General features: G+C 56.2%; 1 protein-coding gene across 1 annotated transcript; it reads left to right on the top strand.

Moving 5' to 3' along the window:
• The first annotated feature begins 709 nt into the window (after positions 1 to 709).
• On the top strand, positions 710 to 16702 carry SART1 (spliceosome associated factor 1, recruiter of U4/U6.U5 tri-snRNP). Its single transcript, XM_004478628.5, has 20 exons — positions 710 to 1080; positions 4076 to 4133; positions 4475 to 4530; positions 4981 to 5107; positions 5279 to 5384; positions 5661 to 5738; positions 5836 to 5935; positions 6016 to 6158; positions 6274 to 6480; positions 7206 to 7330; positions 7414 to 7550; positions 7649 to 7782; positions 13468 to 13641; positions 13764 to 13874; positions 14743 to 14830; positions 15165 to 15255; positions 15361 to 15496; positions 16198 to 16287; positions 16401 to 16522; positions 16615 to 16702. Exons 1-20 carry the CDS (start codon positions 765 to 767, stop codon positions 16631 to 16633), a joined length of 2418 nt encoding a protein of 805 aa, XP_004478685.2. The 5' UTR covers positions 710 to 764; the 3' UTR covers positions 16634 to 16702.
• Positions 16703 to 18364: the final 1662 nt, after the last annotated feature.

Genomic DNA, 18364 nt, shown 5'->3' with positions numbered 1-18364 from the left:
CCAGGAACCCGCCGCTGGAGGGAGCCACTTTGGGTGAGGGTGCCAGAGGGATTGAGTGAACTGCGCCTTAAAGTTACAGACCCCTCCTTGAGAAAAGAGAACGCTCCCACACACAGATGTGCCACGTTTGGCACTCAATTTGGGGGGATTCACTGACACCTAAGCCCAGCGGGAGCTCCCTAGCCGTTCACAGACCCCGGGCTGAAAAACCCCATCGAGGGAAGGCCGGGGAGCAGCCGTGCCGACGGCAGGGGTCACAGGAGCCGGCGCGGGCTGCGGGGCGGGGGACTGAGGCCGCGCTGCGCCGCCGCACACCGGCTGGGGTCCGCCAGGAGGACGGCGACAGGAGCGGCGGGGGCCGCCCACGGAAGCTGGGAGCGGTGTGCGAGCCCACGCAAGCCAAGGAAGGCTCTCCAGCTCCGGGGACACCCGCTGGCCGAGGTCCTGACGTAAGGCTCCGTGCGCGCGCGACTCGGTCTTGCTTGAACCAGGTTCGCGCGCCTCAAAGGAGCGCATGCGCAGTGGGAGCAACTGCGAAAAGATTCTCACCCCCCCTCCCCCACCCCGGGAGCCGCCGCTTGCGCAGTAGGGCTCGGATCCCGGTCTTCCCGTGAGCCTTTGGGGCAGCCCCGGCGGCGACCGACGGAAGCAGCCGCTCTTGGTTTCCGGCAACAAGACAGCGGCGACCGGGCGACCCGGAAGTGTTCCCATTTTGCGTCGTCGGGGCTCGGCGGCGGCCGGGCTCGGGGCGCGGACGTGCCACCATGGGGTCGTCCAAGAAGCACCGCGGCGAGAAGGAAGCGGCCGGCACGACGACGGCGGCCGGCACCGGGAGCGCCCCGGAGCAGCCGCCGCGACATCGGGAGCATAAGAAGCACAAGCACCGGAGCGGCGGCGGCGGCGGCAGCAGCGGCGGCGAACGACGCAAGCGGAGCCGGGAGCGCGGGGGCGAGCGCGGAGGCGGGCGGCGCGGGGCCGAGGCCGAGGCCCGCGGCGGCGCGCACGGGCGGGAGCGGGGCCAGGCGGAGCCCTCCGAGCGGCGCGTGAAGCGGGAGAAGCGCGATGACGGCTACGAGGCGGGTGAGGAGCCTGGGGCGCGGGGCGGGGGTCCCGGCGCGGGCTGGCCTTGGTGGGGACAGTGCTCCCCGAGCACCGAGGGACGCCGCCGCCTCCCGCCCCCAGGCCTCTTCATCAGTCCCAATTACTAAAGGGTCTTCCTGCAGGGGTTTGGGATCAGAGGAGGATGTCTTTCTCTATTCAGCAATTTGAGGACAGAGCTTTTCTCGGTTATCTGGCACGTCCCAGGCCCTCAGTAAATGTGTTGAGAGAGTGGATGGGTGAACGGTTGAGGTGGTTGCAGCGTGGGTCCAGGCGAGGTGGACAGCGTGGAGCTGATGGTCGAGGGGTGAGGCTGTGAGCTAGGCCGGGGTCTGAACCCCAAGGACCTTGTGGGTCCTGCTAAAGAATTTGGATTTTGTCCCGAGGGCACTGGGGAGCCATAGATTTCAGCTGGGGAATGAGATGATCAGATTCACATTTTGTGAAGTCACTGCTTTGGAAGGTAGGTCCAGGCAACGGTGGTGGCCGGAAGATGAGGCAGGTGGAAGGTCAGGGGAGGGCTGGTCGTGGCCAGTGCCAAAGCAGCAGCGCTGGGATAGAGCCGCATAGACAGACTGTAGAGGTGTTTAGGAGCGATGAGCAGAACGGGGAGGAGGGTGGGGAAGGAGAGGAAGAAACAGAGGATGGCTCCTTGGATTTTGGTTTGAGACAACCTAGTGGGTGGCAGAGCTGTCTATTAAAATGGGGGGGGGGGTTGGGGAGAAGCAGATTTGTGGAAGGGGAGATAATGAATTCCGTTTGGGACAGTGTTGACTGTCGTGCATGGAGAAACCCAGGGCCGGGACTGGGTAGGGCCACTTGGAGACGTGAGTGTTGGATGGCACCTGAAGCCCACTGAGAAAATGAGGTGTGAGAAAACAGGGTTGGGACTAGAACCCAAGACAACAACGTTTTCAGAAGTGGGCTGAGGAAGACACTTCAAAAGTGCAGGTAGAGTAGCCAAAGAGGCAGGAGGCAAACCAGGAGCATCTGCACCATGGGGTCTGTGGAAGAGTGTGTTTGCTGTTTGAAGAGGGTGTTTTTAGAAGGGGAGTGACCAACAGTGGCATGTCATGAGAGACCAAGAAAAACAAGAACTAAAAAGAACTTTTAGATTTAGAAATAAGGAGGCTGGTGACCTTGGAGAGCGCCCAGAGGGGTTGGGATCCTGGGCTCAGAGGGAGGAACCTTTGGCATAAACAGGAGGTGTGTATTAGTCAGCCAAAGGGGTGCTGATGCAAAATACCAGAAGTTTGTTGGCTGTTATAGAGGGTATTTGTTTGGATTAGGAGCTTACAGATACTAGGCCATAAAGCATAAGTTACTTCCATCATCAAAGTCTACTTCCACGTGTTGGAGCAAGATGACTGCCGATGTCTGCCAGGGTTCAGGCTTCCTGGGTTCCTCTCTTCCCAGGTCTTGCTTCTCTCCAGGCTCAGGTCCTCTGCTTTCTCCACAAGGTCAACTCTAGACTATCAGACTATCTAGACTATCAGCTCCCTCTCCTTGTGGTTTCTGTCATGTCTAAGGAACTTTTCTGTTCCTCATTGTTCTTCTCCTGGCTCAGGTCCTCTCTTCCTGGGACTGACTTCTCTTTCCTCTGTGTGCTTACTTCCTGGGGCTCCAGCTCAAGACTCCAGCATTAAACTCCAAATCAAAACTCCAACAACAAAATCTTCAACTCTGTCCTTTGCCATGCCTTTTATCTGTGAGTCCCTACCCACCAAGGGGGAGGGACTCAACACCCTACTGGCATGGTCCAATCAAAGCCCTAATCATAATTTTTTTTTAATTTCAAGATTTATTCCCCACACACACACACATTTCTCCCATTGTCTGCTCTCTCTGTCTATTCATTGTGGGTTCTTCTTTGTCTGCTTGTACTCTCATTAGATGGCTCTGGGAACTGATTCTGGGACCTTCTGGAGTGGGAGAGAGGTGATTACTCTTTGCACCACCTCAGCTCCCCTGTTCTGCTACATTTACTTATTTTCTCTCCTCTGTGTCTCTTGTTGTGTCATCTTGCTGCTCCAGCTCTCTGCATCGGCCAGCCCTCCTGCGCAGGGCAGCTTTCCCATGCTGGGCGGCGTTCTCATGCAGGGTGGCTCTCCTGCGTGAGGCCAGATTCCTGCATGGGCCGGCACTCCATGGGCCAGCTTGTTGTGTGCGCCAGCTTGCCCTCACCGGGAGGCCTTGGGCATCAAACCCTATTTTTGGAATTCATTACTATATCAAACTGGTACAAGGTGGCAGGTTGGTGGGATGGGGATGCCAGCAAGGATGAGCATGTGGTGCAGCTGGTAGGGGGAGCTCCCTCTGATGGTGTCGAGCTTCTCTCTGGGGTGTTCAGTAAAGTCATTTGCTGTTTGTGAGGTGGGCCGAAGGGGACTGAAATGCTTTTTTATCTCGGTCCCAACATCCAGCACAAAGACCACCACAGAGCAGCCGCCAAAAGCATTTGTTTCTTGACTCCGTGTCTCATGCATGTAGCTCTGGTTAGCTCCTGATTGCATCATGCTGCCAATGTGGTCCCTGCCCTGGGGGCAGAAGCAGCCTCAGAAGAGTGACTTTGCGGTGGGGTTCAGGAGAGAGCCCTTCTGATCACACCTGAGCAGGCCTTCGTGGAGGAGATGGCACTTCGTGGTAGTGTTTGAATAGGATTTCTGTCAGAACAAGACCAGAGAGAGCAGTGCAGGTCGAAGGCTTGGTGTACCGGGGGGTGCGGCAGAGCAAGGGGTGCAGAAGGCGGGGCCTCCCGGGGCAGGAAAGGAAGGCATGTAGGAGAGGCAGCCTTCACAGGCAGGAGGAGTTGTTGGGGAGGAGGAAGGCTGTGTGAGAAGGGCACAGCTGCTGCTGTTTCCAGGTGTTTCCACAAGGCCCAGGTGCTGGCAAGGGGCTCTCTTCTCTGGCCTTACGGCCAGAGGGATGCTGGTGCCTTGACCCAGCATTCAGCTGTAAATCGTGTTTCTCATTCCAGCCGCCAGCTCCAAAACCACTTCAGGAGATGCCTCATCGCTCAGCATCGAGGAGACCAAGTAAGTACTGTTTTCCTCATTTTTCGACTTTTTTTTCCTGAGAGAGGTTGCTTGGAGGAGACTTTCATTCAGTATAGTGTTCTGACTGAAGTTGGAAGGGCCATCGAAGTTATCTAAGCCAACCATTTGGGTTGCAAAGAGGAAATGAAGACCCAGGAGGGAGGTGGCATTCCACTGGTTGAGGCAGGCTGGGCCAAGCCCCATGTCCCCTGATTTAGAGGCCAGTGCCCTTCCCAGTGAGCCAGCATTTGGGAGCCTTGGGGTCCTACTCATCTCTCCAGAAATGCACTCGATGTCCTGTGTCTCTGACAGCCCCTAACACTTGTGTCTCTCATCCTCAGTAAACTCCGGGCAAAGTTGGGGCTGAAACCTTTGGAGGTCAATGCTGTCAAGAAGGGTGAGTGCGGGGCTGAGCACGGGGTGGAGGAGGGCCGTGGGTGGGGGCCTTGGAAGAGAAAGGGGTTACGGTGCAGCCTCAGCACTGTTCAGTGAGCCTGTGTGTGCACTCGCTGGAAGGCACCTGCTCATTGTAATGGGAACGGGGGACGCCACTTGTTTTCCTAGTTTGACCAGCTGGTCACTGTGCACTCACATGAGAGATGTGCACAGTGGCTGCAGAGTGCTCTGGGCCGTGCAAGTGTTGGTTTATTTTTTGGGGGGGTTTTGGAAGGCACGTGGGGTGCCATGGGCTTGTGGGGCGAGGCGGGAGTAGGGAGGCAGAGAATTTGTCCCCCCTCTCCTGGCCTCTTCTGGCACCCTGAGCTGGAAAGGGGCAAGGTGAGTGGCTCCCTCCTTTCCCCACCAGCCATGGGGCAGGCATAGCCTCACATCTAGGCCCCCCTTCCAGAGGCGGGCACCAAGGAGGAGCCCGTGGCCGCAGACATCATCAACCCCATGGCCTTGCGGCAGCGAGAGGAGCTGCGGGAGAAGCTGGCGGCTGCCAAGGAAAAGCGCCTGCTGAACCAAAAGCTGGGGTGAGGGGCCTCAGGCGGACGGGCATGGAAAGCTGGGGTGAGGGGCCTCAGGCGGACGGGCACGGAAAGCTGGGGTGAGGGGCCTCAGGCGGACGGGCACGGAAAGGGCTGAAGCAGCAGCCGAGGAGCAGGTACTGGGCTCCTCATCGAGTCCCTTTCCTCCCCCTTCAGGAAGATAAAGACGTTGGGGGAGGATGACCCCTGGCTGGATGATACCGCGGCCTGGATCGAGAGGAGCCGGCAGCTGCAGAAGGAGAAGGACTTGGCAGAGAAGAGGGTGAGGCTCCTGGGCAACATGGGCTGGTTGCCAAGTGCGTCCAGAGGCCTGGCTGAGTGGTGAGGCAGGAGACCAACCCTTGGAAGACGAAGCCAGGCTCAGATTTGGGAGGGCCGTGGCCAGTGGCATCTGCTTCGGATGCGGACCGGTTTTCCTGCCAGTCCTGCAATGTTTGCACCCCCATGTGGCCCAGCCCTGGGTGTGTACCCCGATAGGTGTTTTTTAGTGATGCTGAAGGGCCTTTGGGTCAAGGTTACGTCTGTCCCATTCCCGCAGGCCAAGCTGCTGGAAGAGATGGACCAAGAGTTCGGCGTCAGTACACTGGTGGAGGAAGAGTTTGGGCAGAGGCGGCAGGTGAGGCTGCGGCGGCAGGGGCTTCGGGGGTGGCAGTGCCGTCCGGGGACTGGGGTGGGTTGGGGCTTCTGGCTAAGCGGGCCCCTCCTCCACCTAGGACCTGTACAGTGCCCGGGACCTGCAGGGCCTCACCGTGGAGCACGCCATCGATTCCTTCCGAGAAGGGGAGACCATGATCCTCACCCTCAAGGACAAAGGTGCGTGGCCTGGGCACCCTGGTGGGGGAGCGGGCCGCGCTGCGCGGGGCCAGGCACGGACGGCTTCGCTCTGTCTTCAGGCGTGCTGCAGGAGGAGGAGGATGTGCTGGTGAACGTGAACCTGGTGGACAAGGAGCGGGCAGAGAAGAACGTGGAGCTGCGGAAGAAGAAGCCCGACTACCTGCCCTACGCCGAGGACGAGAGCGTGGATGACTTGGCACAGGCACGACTGGGCGGGGCGGGAGGCTGGGGGCGTGCTGGGGGGCTATGAGGAGAAGGTGGCTTGGTGGCTTTTCAGGAGCCAGGCTGGGTCCCAACCTGTACCTCTTGCCTTGCAGCAAAAACCCCGCTCCATCCTGTCAAAGTATGACGAGGAGCTCGAGGGGGAGCGGCCCCACTCCTTCCGTTTGGAGCAGGGTGGCATGGCTGATGGCCTGCGGGAGAGGGAGCTGGAAGAGATCCGGACCAAGCTGCGCCTACAGGCTCAGTCCCTGAGCACAACGGGGCCCCGGCTCGCCTCTGAGTACCTCACACCCGAGGAGATGGTGAGCCCTGCAGCCTCCACCGCGCTTTGTAATTGGGACGGGGGTTCCTCTCTGTCCTCTTAAGGTCACGTGTTGGCAGAATGAGTTAAGGAGAGGGGTTGCATGCTCCTGCAGTGCTTGGCCCTCGTGGTGCAGTCAGAGAGGCAGTGGGTGTAGACAAAACGGGGGCTTTGGATCCAGAGGGACCTGCGTTTGTGTTCCGGTTCTGCCATGCAGCCGCTTACTGCCTGGGGTGGGTGAGGCATTAACTGTGAAGCTCTGTGCTCTATCAGACATGGAGATGCAATTTTTAAAATTTGTTTAATTAAACAAAACGAAGCGGGGAGATGACAGGAACCTCCCCTTGGGAGCTGCTGGGAGGGTTAATGATAATGCAGGTGAGCAGGAACTTCATACTCCTGTGTGGATTTCGTACCTAGAATCACCCTATGAACCTAAGCAGACAGCTGGCTCAGTAGGTGGCTTAGTTAAGAATAGGGACTGTAGAGCCAGACTGCCGAGATTCATAAACCCCTTCTCACTTAGGAGCTGGGTGACCTTGGGCAAGGTACTTAACCTCTCTGTGCCTGTTTGCTCATCTCACAAATGGGAGTGATAGCACTCCCTACGTTGGGCCTTACGACAGTGGCTGGCACGGCGTCATGCTGAAGAGGGCCTCACTCTGGGCTTGTGGCTGGCCCGCCTCGCCCCTTCATCACGTCTCACCTCTCTTCTTCCCCACTCAGGTGACCTTTAAAAAGTCCAAGCGGAGGGTGAAGAAAATCCGCAAGAAGGAGAAGGAGGTGGTGGTGCGGGCCGATGACCTGCTGCCTCTCGGGGACCAGACTCAAGACGGGGACTTTGGCTCCAGGCAGGCTCCGTCACAGGGCTGGGCGTGAGGCTGGGCTGACTCGGCCCAGGTCCCGTGCTCACTGGGAGGCCTCTTTCCCCCAGATTGCGGGGCCGGGGCCGGCGCCGAGTGCCCGAGGCTGACGAGGAGGCCCAGGAGGAGGAGGAAAAGGAGCAGCCAGTGCCTCAGCCCCCCCAGTCGGACGACACCCGCGTGGAGAACATGGACATCAGTGACGAAGGTGGGGGCACCCGGGCGGCACAGGGTGGGCACAGGGCAGGGAGAAGAGCCCGGGTCCAGGGAGACAGTCTGAGCAAGCGTCTCCTGTGTTTCCACCAGAGGAGGGTGGAGTTCTGCGATCTGGGTCACCAGAAGTGCTGGAGGAGGACGAGGCAGAGCTGGAGCTACAGAAGCAGCTGGAGAAAGGGCGCCGGCTGCGGCAGCTCCAGCAGCTGCGGGACAGTGGCGAGAAGGTAAGGGGGCTCCAGGCTGGGCCACAAGTGAGTGCTGGCCTCAGAGCTTTTGGCAACAAATATGTCTGGTGACCCGTTTCTTTGAGCCCACGTGCATGTGTCATTCTAGGCAGCACCCACTCTCCGAGCTGAATTCTCCTTTTTAATAACATGCTGTAGCAGATTTCTAGATCTCTAGTGTTTTCACTGGTGGTGGTTTTAGTGGTCAGACCCTTCGCTCCCTTCTTTCCTTGTTGAATTCTGACTGCGAGTAAGACGTTATGCCGGGGTCTGGGGAGTCCCTGGTGAGCAGGATGGATGAGAACTTTGTGTTCTTGAAGCTTATTTCCTAGTTGGGGAACAGTACAGTGAAGTTGTGAACATGTGAGCAAAAACAATAAATTCCAGTAGTGATGAGAGCTTAGCAGATAATAATTAAACAAGATGACTGAAGAGAATGACCAGAGAGAGTGACCTTAGATTGGGTTTTCAAGGGGTGAAATTTGAGCTGGTACTTGAATAACTTTATGAAGGTTTGGAGTGGTGGTAGGTGGGGAGACTGGGTATTCAGGTGGCCTTAGGAGGAAAGCTGTGTAGACTGCTTGAGGACCAGGAAGGCTGGAGAAGAGGGTAGGCTGAGGTGCTGGGGAGGTCATTGGGCCAGCTGGTGAGGCCTGAAGCCACGGTTATTGCTGACCTACGGCACGGGCACTGCTCAAGTACTTTATGTGTATTTATTCCGTCCTTACAACAGCAACAACCTACGAGGAAAGTTCTGTTATCTCCATTTTACAGATGAGGAAACTGAGGCACAGAGGCATTAGGAAAGTTGCCCAAGGTTACATGGCTGGTCAGTGGTAGAGTTGGGATGCAAACTCCAGAGTCCATGCCTGCCCCTTCACCTCCCCCCTAGGAAGACAGTGGGGCTCAAGATATGAAGAGGCTGGAGCAGTGAGCCTGGGGCGCCCACCGTGGGAGGTAGAGTGGAGCCGGGGTCCTGCAAAGGAGCCAGGAAGCGCCAGCCCCTGAGGTAGGAAGAAAGCCACAAGAGCAGGGGTTCCTTAAGAAGATTCTAATCCTTAAGAAGCCAAGGAAGTGTTTTGAGGAGAGTCTCCTTAATACTCCTGAGTGGCAAAGCCTGATTTGGCAGTCTCTATAGATAGGAGGGGTTTGGGGAGCTGTGGGAGTCAGGGAAGCTGGGGCAGCAACTAGGGAGAGTTCCTTAGAGCAGAGCTCGGCCAGCTTTCTGTTAGAGGGCCAGATAGTAAATATCTGAGGCTTCAGGACCTGTGGTTCCTGTTAAAACTCTTCAGGTGCCCTAAAAAGCAGCCAGACAATATATGTAAACAAGCCAGAGGTGGTTTTTACAGAGCCTTGTGGTGGTGGTAAAGATTTAGCCATTAAAAGGTTTTGGTCAGAATTCTTTTTTAAAAAGAACTTCCTGGCTTATATATATGGAGAGAATTATCAGCTTCCATTTGGAAAGAGGGAGATGATTTAGAACGCTGTTATAGCATCCAGTCAGGAGCTAATGATCTACTAGGGTGATACTGTGGAGATGGTAAGAAGCAGATGTTTTGGGAATATATTTTAAGGGTAGACATGACAATATTTGTTGATGGTTTGAGTGAATAAGAAAAATTAAGAATAACTCCAAGAATTCTGACTTGAGAAGCTAGAGGGCCAAATCATGCAGGCTTTAGCAATGTTGCTGGATACAAGATTAATATACAAAAATGCCTTGAATTTCTCTACAACCACAACAAAGTTAAAAACTGGATTTTAAAGGGTACCATTTAGGGAAGTGGATATGGCTCAAGCAATTGAGTTGCCTACCACACGGGAGGTCCCGGGTTCTGTTCCCAGTGCCTCCTAGATAAGACAAGCAGGGCAGTAAGCTGGCGCAGTGGGCAGGCACAGCGAGCTGACACAGCAAGATGATGCAGCAAGGAGGCACAGAGGAAAGACAACGAGACACAACGAAGCAGGGAGCTGAGGTGGCTCAAGCGATTGACTGCCTCTCTCACATGGGAGGTCCCAGGTTCGGTTCCTAGTGCTTCCTAAAGAGAAGACGGGCAGACACAGAGAGCACACAGCAGAAAACAGCGAAGGGGGGTGGAATAAATAAATAAAAATAAATCTTAAAAAAAAAAAAAAAGACACCACTTAGAAAAGCAACAAAATAAAGATGGAAAGCAGATGTGGCTCAGGTGACGGCTTCCACCTGCCACATGGAAGGTCCCTGGTTTAGATCCCAGTTCCTCCTAAAGAAGACTGGAGGCGACAGGACAGGCAGGCACCATGAGCTGACACAGCAAGAGGCACAAGAAGAAAAAACATAATGAGATACAACAAAAGTAGGGAGCAAAGGTTCCCGGTGCCTCGTAAAGAAGATAGTGAGCTGACGCAATGGGCAGGCGTGGCAAACTGATGCAACAAGATGCTATGAGAGATGGGGAGGAAAAATAGAGAAAGACAAAGCAGGGAAAGGAGGTGACTCAAGCAATTAGGTATCTCCCTCCCACATCAGAGGTCCTGGAATCGCCTCCCGGTGCCTCCTTAAAGAAACAAGGAAGTTGAATAGACACAGCACGTGCAAACAACAAGGGGGTGGGGAGAAATAAATAAAATCTTAAAAAAAAATAGTAAGGATAGTAATAAAATAAGGAATATGTAACGTGCAAGCTCTCTTTGGAGAAAGCTATGGTAAATTTTTGGATGATGTTAAAGACAAAGATGTACTGTGTCATGGATAGTACTCAATATTATAACATGTCCATCTCCTCAAATAAGTTTATGAACTAAATGCAGTGCCATTAAAACATCTCAGCAGGAGTTTTTATAGTTTGTATGTAGAAGCTCAAAGGACCAGAACAGCCAAGATGCTTTTGAACTATAAGGTGGTAGGATTTTCTCTGATAGGCATCAAGATCTAGGCAGAGAGGTGGAGTAGAGGGCCCAGACACAAGCTCCTGAGGAGGGACAGGCGTTCTGAAACATGTCTGTTTCCCGTGGGAAGAGGGTCAGTAGGTGTATTTGGACATGGGGTTATCTGGAAAGAAAATAAAATGTTCATATTTCATACTTTGCACAAAATTCCTTTACACATAGATTCAGATCTTAAAACTAAAAACATTTTAGAACAAAATAAAGGAAAAGATGTTTGGCTTTGTGGTAGAGAAGGATTAAGATAGAAAAACCATGAAGGGAAAAGTAACAGATTTGATTGGAAATTAAGAACTTATGTGTTTTTTTGTTGTTGTATTTTAATAAAAGATATCATTAAAGAATGTAGAAGGCCAAAGGGAGATGTTTGTCCACATGTATAACCAACAATGGATTGGTGTCAAGAATATGTAAAGAATCTACAAATCAGTGAGAATAAATAATTCAGAAAAATGAGCAAATGCTGAGTAGGTAGTTTCTAGAAGAGGAGGGCTGAGTGTCAGTAAGAGTTGCAGTGAGGCTCAGCTTTGTTCGTAATCAAGGAAAGGTGGGCTGAAACCACACCAGGGTGCCGTGTCACCTAGACATTGTGGCAAAAGTTTCAAGTCTGGTAGTATCAAGTGTGAGCAAGGACGTGGAGCAACCAGAATTCCTCTGCACACGTTCCTAGGAGTACGTGAGGACGTTGGTGTCCTCTAGTGAAGTTGAAGGGATCACGTCTCACCCCGGACATATGCGCCAGGAAAACCTGTGCTCGGGGAAGCAAGCCTTGGGCTACTTCTCACAACTCTGTTAGTGGCAGTAGGATAAGTCCAAACTCAGTGGGTCATGAGATCAAAGTATGTTCAGATCACAGAATATGGCTGTAGCAAATAATGACCCATCGCCACTCACAGCAGTACTCATTTCAAAAATACATGCCAGAAAGGTCATAAAATCATACAGTACGAGTCCAGTTACATCGTATTTTTAAGATGCACAGCAAGGGAAGCAGATGTGGCTCAAACAATTGGGCTCCCGTCTACCATATAGGAGGTCCAGTCAAGCTGGCCCGTGTGGTGAGCTGGCCCACACGGAATGTTGGCCTGTGCAGAGTGCTGCCCCACACAGAGTGGTGCCCTGCGCAGAGTGGTGCCCTGCGCAGGAGTGCTGGCCCACGTGGAGAGCTCGCACAACAAAAAAAGACACAGAAGAGAGATGGGGGGTGCAGCAGACCAGGGAGCTAAGGTGGCACAAGAGAATGATCACCTCTCTCCCACTCCGGAAGGTCCCAGGATCAGTTCCTTGGGTCACCTAATGAGAATACAAGCAGACACATGAGAACACTCAGCGAATGGACACAGAGCAGACAGTGGAGGGAGGGGGGAGAAATAAATCTTAAAAAAAAAAGAAAAAGATTTTCAGTGAAATAATACCTTGCTCAGGGGTAGATCCTTAGGTGTAAAACTAAAAACCAGTGACCCGTGCCGACCCCAGGGTGGGGGGCACTGTGCCTCAAAAAGTGGTGGCAGTAGAGTTTCTCAGCCTGATGGTGGCATGTGGGTGTTTGCTTTGTTGTTGCTATTTTTCACAGCACACACATGTGATAAATATTCAGCTTTTGTGTTTGTGATACAGTTTGAAAATAAACGTAGGGAACAAATTTGGCTTAAGCAGTTGAGCGCCTGCTTCCCACATGAGAGGTCCTGGGTTTGGTTCCTGGTGCCTCCTAAAGAAAAGCAAACAGCAAGAAAAACACCAAGCAAACAGATAAGGGAGGCAACTCAGGAGCTGATGTGGCTCAATAGTTGAGCTCTGGCCTCCCACATACAAGATCCTGGGTTCAATTCTGGGTCCCAGTCCCTAAAAAAAAAAAAAAATGTAACTCACCTTGCACTTGCACGAAAAGCCAGAAACAAACTTAACTAGCACGTTAGCCTCTCTGTCCCAGGAAGGCTCTTTAATACTTTTTGAACAGCATGGGATATAAAGAAATGAGAGCAATCAAAAATAAAATTGAAAAAATACAAAAGAAGTGTAACTAATGTGATAAAAAGGAAGGGAAGGGGTGGAGACGTGGGCCCCCCTGAGAATTCACTATGAAGGGGGCAGAGCCCTGGGGCTGTGGGGTTAAAGGAGTGTGTCTCTCTTTTGAGGTCCTGGGGATTGAACCTGGGACTTTGTACCTGGGAAGCAGGCACTAAACCACTGAACTACACCTGCTCCCCCAGTGCGGGGGGTCTTTTAAAGAAACTGCTGGGGATGGCACAGGAGAGGGGGAGAATGCCAGGAGCGGAGCCCTCCTGGGAGCTGTGCCGGGGCAGGAGGGTGGCAGGCGGTGTGGGGGCCTTGGGGGTAGCGCTGAAAGTTCTCACGGCTCTGCTTTAGAAGTGGCATGTGTTGGGTGGAGAGCAGGGGGCAGGAGGGTGGCACGAGGCCCAGACATACTTGGGGTTCTGGAAGGTGTGTTTGGCGAGGGTGGGGCATGAGGGTGTCTGGAGGGCCCGCGTGGGCCTGCTCGGCAGGGCTGTTAGGATTTGGATGCTGATTTGGAGGTCAGCAGGGAACGTGGCGGGTTAGGGGTGGAGGGACATCTAGTGGCATCAGCGTGCGGGCAGCAGAGATGGACCGCGGGGCCTGAGGAAGTGGGGCAAGGGAGTCTGTGGGCAGTGGGTGGCTTGCCTCGCTCCCTCAATAGCAGGTGGGATCTTTGGGTTCCCGGGTCCCAACGGCATGGCCCCAGAGCCTTCTGCGTTTGCCCACAGCTGCTCCCTCCTCCAGGTGGTGGAGATCGTGAAGAAGCTGGAGTCCCGCCAGCGGGGCTGGGAGGAGGACGAGGACCCCGAGCGGAAGGGGGCCATCGTGTTCAACGCCACCTCGGAGTTCTGCCGGACGCTGGGGGAGATCCCCACCTACGGGCTGGCCGGCAACCGGGAGGAGCAGGAGGAGCTGATGGTGAGTCCCGTCCCGGGCCTCAGGGCCGAGCCCCGGCCCCGCTTCCCGCCTCGGCGCCCCGAGGGTGGGCTGGTTGGCGGTGGGCCGGGGCTGCCTGGGCCAGCCTGGTCTTCTGCCCCCAGGACTTTGAGCGGGACGAGGAGCGCTCGGCCAATGGTGGCTCCGAATCCGATGGGGAGGAGAACATCGGCTGGAGTACGGTCAACCTGGACGAGGAGAAGCAGCAGCAGGACGTGAGGAGGGGAGGCCCGGGGTGGAGGGGGCCCGGGCTGGGGGCGAGTGCAACACTGCAGAGCAGGAGCCCTGGGGGCCCGGGCTCCAGAGGGATTGCCTGGCTCCCGCCCCAGCTCTGCCCCTTCTTAGCTGTGGGACCTGGAGAGGGCTACTGTCTCAGGACCTGGGGAGAGTTCCTGAGCCTCAGTGTCTGTGTCTATAAAATGGGTCTGTAAATCCAAAGTTCATAGGGTTCTTCTTTTTTTTTGTTTTCTGAAAAGGGTCTTTTTTGAATGGTCCATAGCACGTAATTGGTATATTTTTCCATACACCTTTATTATTTTTCCTTTTTCCCTTCGATTTTTATTGTGGAGCTTTTATTACAAATGATGAAAAAACATTGGAGCATTGGCACTATAGTGTACATTATAGTTTACACATTGTACTGTGCAAGAATATTTTATAGGAGTTGATATAGTGTAAAGTGAATTGTATCCTTATTGCAGTATCATATGTAAAATTCCACCTGTTCTTCCCCCTACCTCAGAACCTCTTATCTTTTTAGAATGTGCTGTACTTACCTAGCAAAATAATGTGCAATTTAAATGCATACAACAAATCTGTGTGCAACAGCATGGGTAGGCATATAATTTTCCTGCGGTGCATACGTTGAATTTGATGAGTACATTTTGGAGCACTCCTGCACAGCATGGGTTATAGTCTGTGTTGTAGTTTACACTCTCCCAGGCCGCGTAGGGTTCTTCTCAGGCCTAAGTGAAGCGGGTCTTGGGCCTGGCCGCCTTGCACGTGATGGGGTGGGGCTGGCAGGTCTAGGGGTGCGGGGAGCCCGCGGCCTGCTCACCAGCATCCTCGTGTGGCCGCCCCCAGTTCTCTGCCTCCTCCACCACCATCCTGGACGAGGAGCCCATCGTGAACCGAGGGCTGGCAGCTGCCCTGCTCCTGTGTCAGAACAAAGGTGAGAGGCTTGCCGGGCCTGGGGCACCCTTCATCCTTCCCCGCTTGGGCTCTGCCCTGGGGAGGGCGGGCCGGGGGCGGGGAACAGCCCAGGCACCCAGAGCTCGGGGCTGGGAACCCGTCTCTGCCGCCTCCTCAGCAGTGGCCACTGCCGAGTGGACTGACTTCTGTTCCTTTGTGAAACGGGCCGGGGTCTTTCCCTCCCACTGCCTGCTACGAGGGTCCCGCGGTGCCAGTTTTGTGGCGTGGCCCTTGGGAGCCCGGGGCTCCTGGAGCTGGCCGGCCTGAGCGGGCAGGGGGCGCGCCCAGGGCCTCACCCCCCCCCCCGTCCCCAGGGCTGCTGGAGACCACGGTGCAGAAGGTGGCCCGGGTGAAGGCGCCCAACAAGTCGCTGCCGTCCGCCGTGTACTGCATCGAGGACAAGATGTACGCGGGGGTGGGCGGGGGCCGGGGCGCTGCCCGCTGGGGGCTGCGGGGAACCTGGGCGGGCTGGGCCGTGGCCGGCGCTGAGGCCCCTCTGCCTCGGGCCAGGGCCATCGACGACAAGTACAGCCGGCGGGAGGAGTACCGCGGCTTCACCCAGGACTTCAAGGAGAAGGACGGCTACAAGCCCGACGTCAAGATCGAGTACGTGGACGAGACGGGCCGCAAGCTCACGCCCAAGGAGGTGAGCGGGGCGCCCGGGGGCCGGGAGAGGCCGGAGCGACGCCCCACCTGGGTGTAGGGGGGAGGCAGCGGGGGGGGGGGGTGTCTTGGCTCTGCTGCCCACTGGCTGGGGGACCTGGGGAGGTGTTGCGGCCTGTGCCTCAGTGTCCGTCGCTAGTGGGCTCGGGCCTGGCAGGAGGGTCAGACGGGCACTTTGGCACCTCTGCCTGTGGGCTGTAAACGAGAAGCCCCCTGGTGGCTTCCCCCATTCCCCATTCAGGGCCGCCTTTCTGGTGGGCATTGTCCAGGCCTTCCATGTACATCCGGGCCCTTCCGCTGGCCTGTGCACCCTCAAGCCCCTGCTCGAGGCGACGGCCCGTGCAGGCTGGCCCCGACTCCCTCCTGCCTACCCCTTGCCCCCCGCCCCCTGCACCAGCGCCCTCCTCCAGATGCTCCCGGCCTTCCCCACCGCTGTACCCTGGCGGGTGCTCTTTCCGCTGCTCAGGTTTGCCTCCCTCCTGTCTCTTGGCCCAGCCCAGCGTCCTGGCCCAGGCCTCATGGTGGGCCTTACTCCAGGACCTGAGCCCCCTCTGAAAGCCCTCGAGGCCTCTGCCTGTTCCTGTCCCTGAGCCGGGCACTGGGTTGAGGGACTCGACACCCTTCCCACTGTGAAGCTCCTGTGGGTGCAGGCAGCTCTGATGCGCCTCATGCCCTGTGTCCCAGGCTTTCCGGCAGCTGTCCCACCGCTTCCACGGCAAGGGCTCAGGCAAGATGAAGACTGAGCGGCGGATGAAGAAGCTGGACGAGGAGGCGGTGGGTGGCCTTCTGGGGCATGGGCGGCCAGCCCCGCCTGGCGGCTCCTCGGGTGGGCTAGGGGCCGGCTCCTGCCCGTGCTCCCTGACCCTGACCCTGACCCTGACCCGCAGCTGCTGAAGAAGATGAGCTCCAGCGACACGCCCCTGGGCACCGTGGCCTTGCTGCAGGAGAAGCAGAAGGCCCAGAAGACCCCGTACATCGTGCTCAGCGGCAGCGGCAAGAGCATGAACGCGTGCGTGAGGGGGAGACGCGGGCGGCGGGCGGGCGCCCCGGGTGGGGAGGCTGCGCCTGGCCCCCCTGCTCACACCCCTCTCCTCTCTGCAGGAACACCATCACCAAGTGAGCAGACCCTCCTCCCGACACCCCGCCCCCCAACTTTAATATTCAATAAAGCTCTTTCCTTATTTTTCCACCCTGGTCGTGGTGCAGGTTCCAGGGTGAGCTGGGAGGAGGGCGGCCAGTGCCGCAGGAGCACCTGCTGGGCCATCTGTCAGCCAGCCAGGCTCTGCCGCTTGCCGTGAGCTGTGTGACCTCAGGCAGCCGTCGAGCCTCCCTGAGCCACGGTCTCGCCGTTTGTGCGGTCAGAGCACCCCTTCCTCCTAGAGTGTGTGTGAAGCTCAGACGAGCTCAGCTGTCCCTGCGTTCACCTGGAATTCCAACCAGACACGTTGAATACACGTGGCTCAGGGAGTGGCAGCTGGCAGGCGGGCCCTGACGATGGCCGACATGAAGAACCAAGGGAGAGACTTGACCTGGTATCCTCTAAGACATTCCCTCACCCACCCGGGCCCCAGCCGCCCTGAGAAGCCAACGTGGTTTATTTTCTCAGCAGCACCCCATCCACATCCCCACGTCTGCGCCCCCCGCCTTGTGCCAGCTTTCTGCTAGAGGAGGACAGTGGTCTTAGGGACGCAGTCAGCAGGCCCAGGTCTCTCCTGGCCTCCAAGCCACCGCCCTCCGGGGCACAGTCCTGCTGGGCAGCAGCCGCAGGTGGTGCAGAGTCCCCAGGGCCGTGTCGTCTTCCCAGGATTGGGCAGAAGCTCCTTACACCTGCCCGTGGGCAGGGCTTATCCCAGTGCCCGCTGGGAGACTCGTACAAGTGGAGCAGTTTCCTCCGGGCAGGCTCCGTGAAGCAGTTCTAAGAGCTGCTGAGGGGTGGGAGGTCGGCTGAGCGAGGCAGGTCCTCCCCAGCCCACACGTTTCAAGATTAAAAAAACAGACCAGAAATAAATAGAAAAGGGTGAAATTTTGAAAACCAATTTTGGGTAGGAAAATCTTTGTAAGCAAAGGATAAGACCCAGTTGTCTTTAAATAAGATCGGTATTTGAAGACAGGCTCTAGTTGGCAAAAACCAGCAAGCAAAGTCAAATTGCTGTTCCTTGAGCTTTTATCTTCCCCTCTCTTGAAGTCTGATTCTGGATTTCATTTTCATTTTGGCTGCTTCCCCGAATTTCCTCAGAAATGGTGTCCTGTGCTCCACTTGGCATACAAATCCGAGGCTGGGTGTAGAATTTGAGGAATCGTATCAGTTTCTGCCTGTAACCTCTGAGGCATGTGTGGTGAGAAGTCCCATGTTCCTAGCGTGGCAGCTCAGGTCCTGGCCGTGTCGAAACTCCTCACACCATCGCTGCCGCAGCCGTTGTCCAAGCCAGAAGTGACCAAGCCCTGATCCAGAGCAAACGTGACCCAGGCTAGAACCGACTTGGCCCAGGATACGCTAATTCTTCTGACGTGGGTCCCTGGGTAGAATGTCAGCGGTGGCTCAAGAGATAGAGGGCCTTCCAAAGACGCCCTCCAGAAGCCTCCCTGGCTGGCACGGGCCCAGGCTTCCTCTCCTCTGGATCTTGGTCCCCAGGTCCGGGGTTATGCCCTGCCCAGACACTCCTGCCAGCCCGTGTCCCAGGCTCAGGTCTTCCCTCCTGGCCAAGTTCATCCCCTAGGAGGGGCTGGGGACCGCCTGAGCTGAGGGCTGAGCCCCCAGGAGACAGGTCTCAGCCCTGCCACTCGCCAGCTGTGCCCCGTGGAGGCAACGATGCCCCCTCCCTCGGCGTGGGGTCTCTTAGCCTGGCCTCCG

This window comes from Dasypus novemcinctus, chromosome 10, assembly GCF_030445035.2.
Source record: "Dasypus novemcinctus isolate mDasNov1 chromosome 10, mDasNov1.1.hap2, whole genome shotgun sequence".
NCBI lineage: Eukaryota > Metazoa > Chordata > Mammalia > Cingulata > Dasypodidae > Dasypus > Dasypus novemcinctus.
The sequence above is the reverse complement of the archived record's forward strand: the minus strand, read 5'-3'. Positions and strand labels throughout refer to the sequence as shown.

Coding starts and splice junctions, on each gene's coding strand:
- SART1 (XM_004478628.5), top strand. CDS start 765: ATGGGGTCGTCCAAGAAGCACCGCGGCGAGAAGGAAGCGGCCGGCACG. Junction 5,936..6,015: donor CCTCACCCTCAAGGACAAAG/GTGCGTGGCCTG, acceptor CTCTGTCTTCAG/GCGTGCTGCAGGAGGAGGAG. Junction 15,497..16,197: donor GCAAGCTCACGCCCAAGGAG/GTGAGCGGGGCG, acceptor CCTGTGTCCCAG/GCTTTCCGGCAGCTGTCCCA.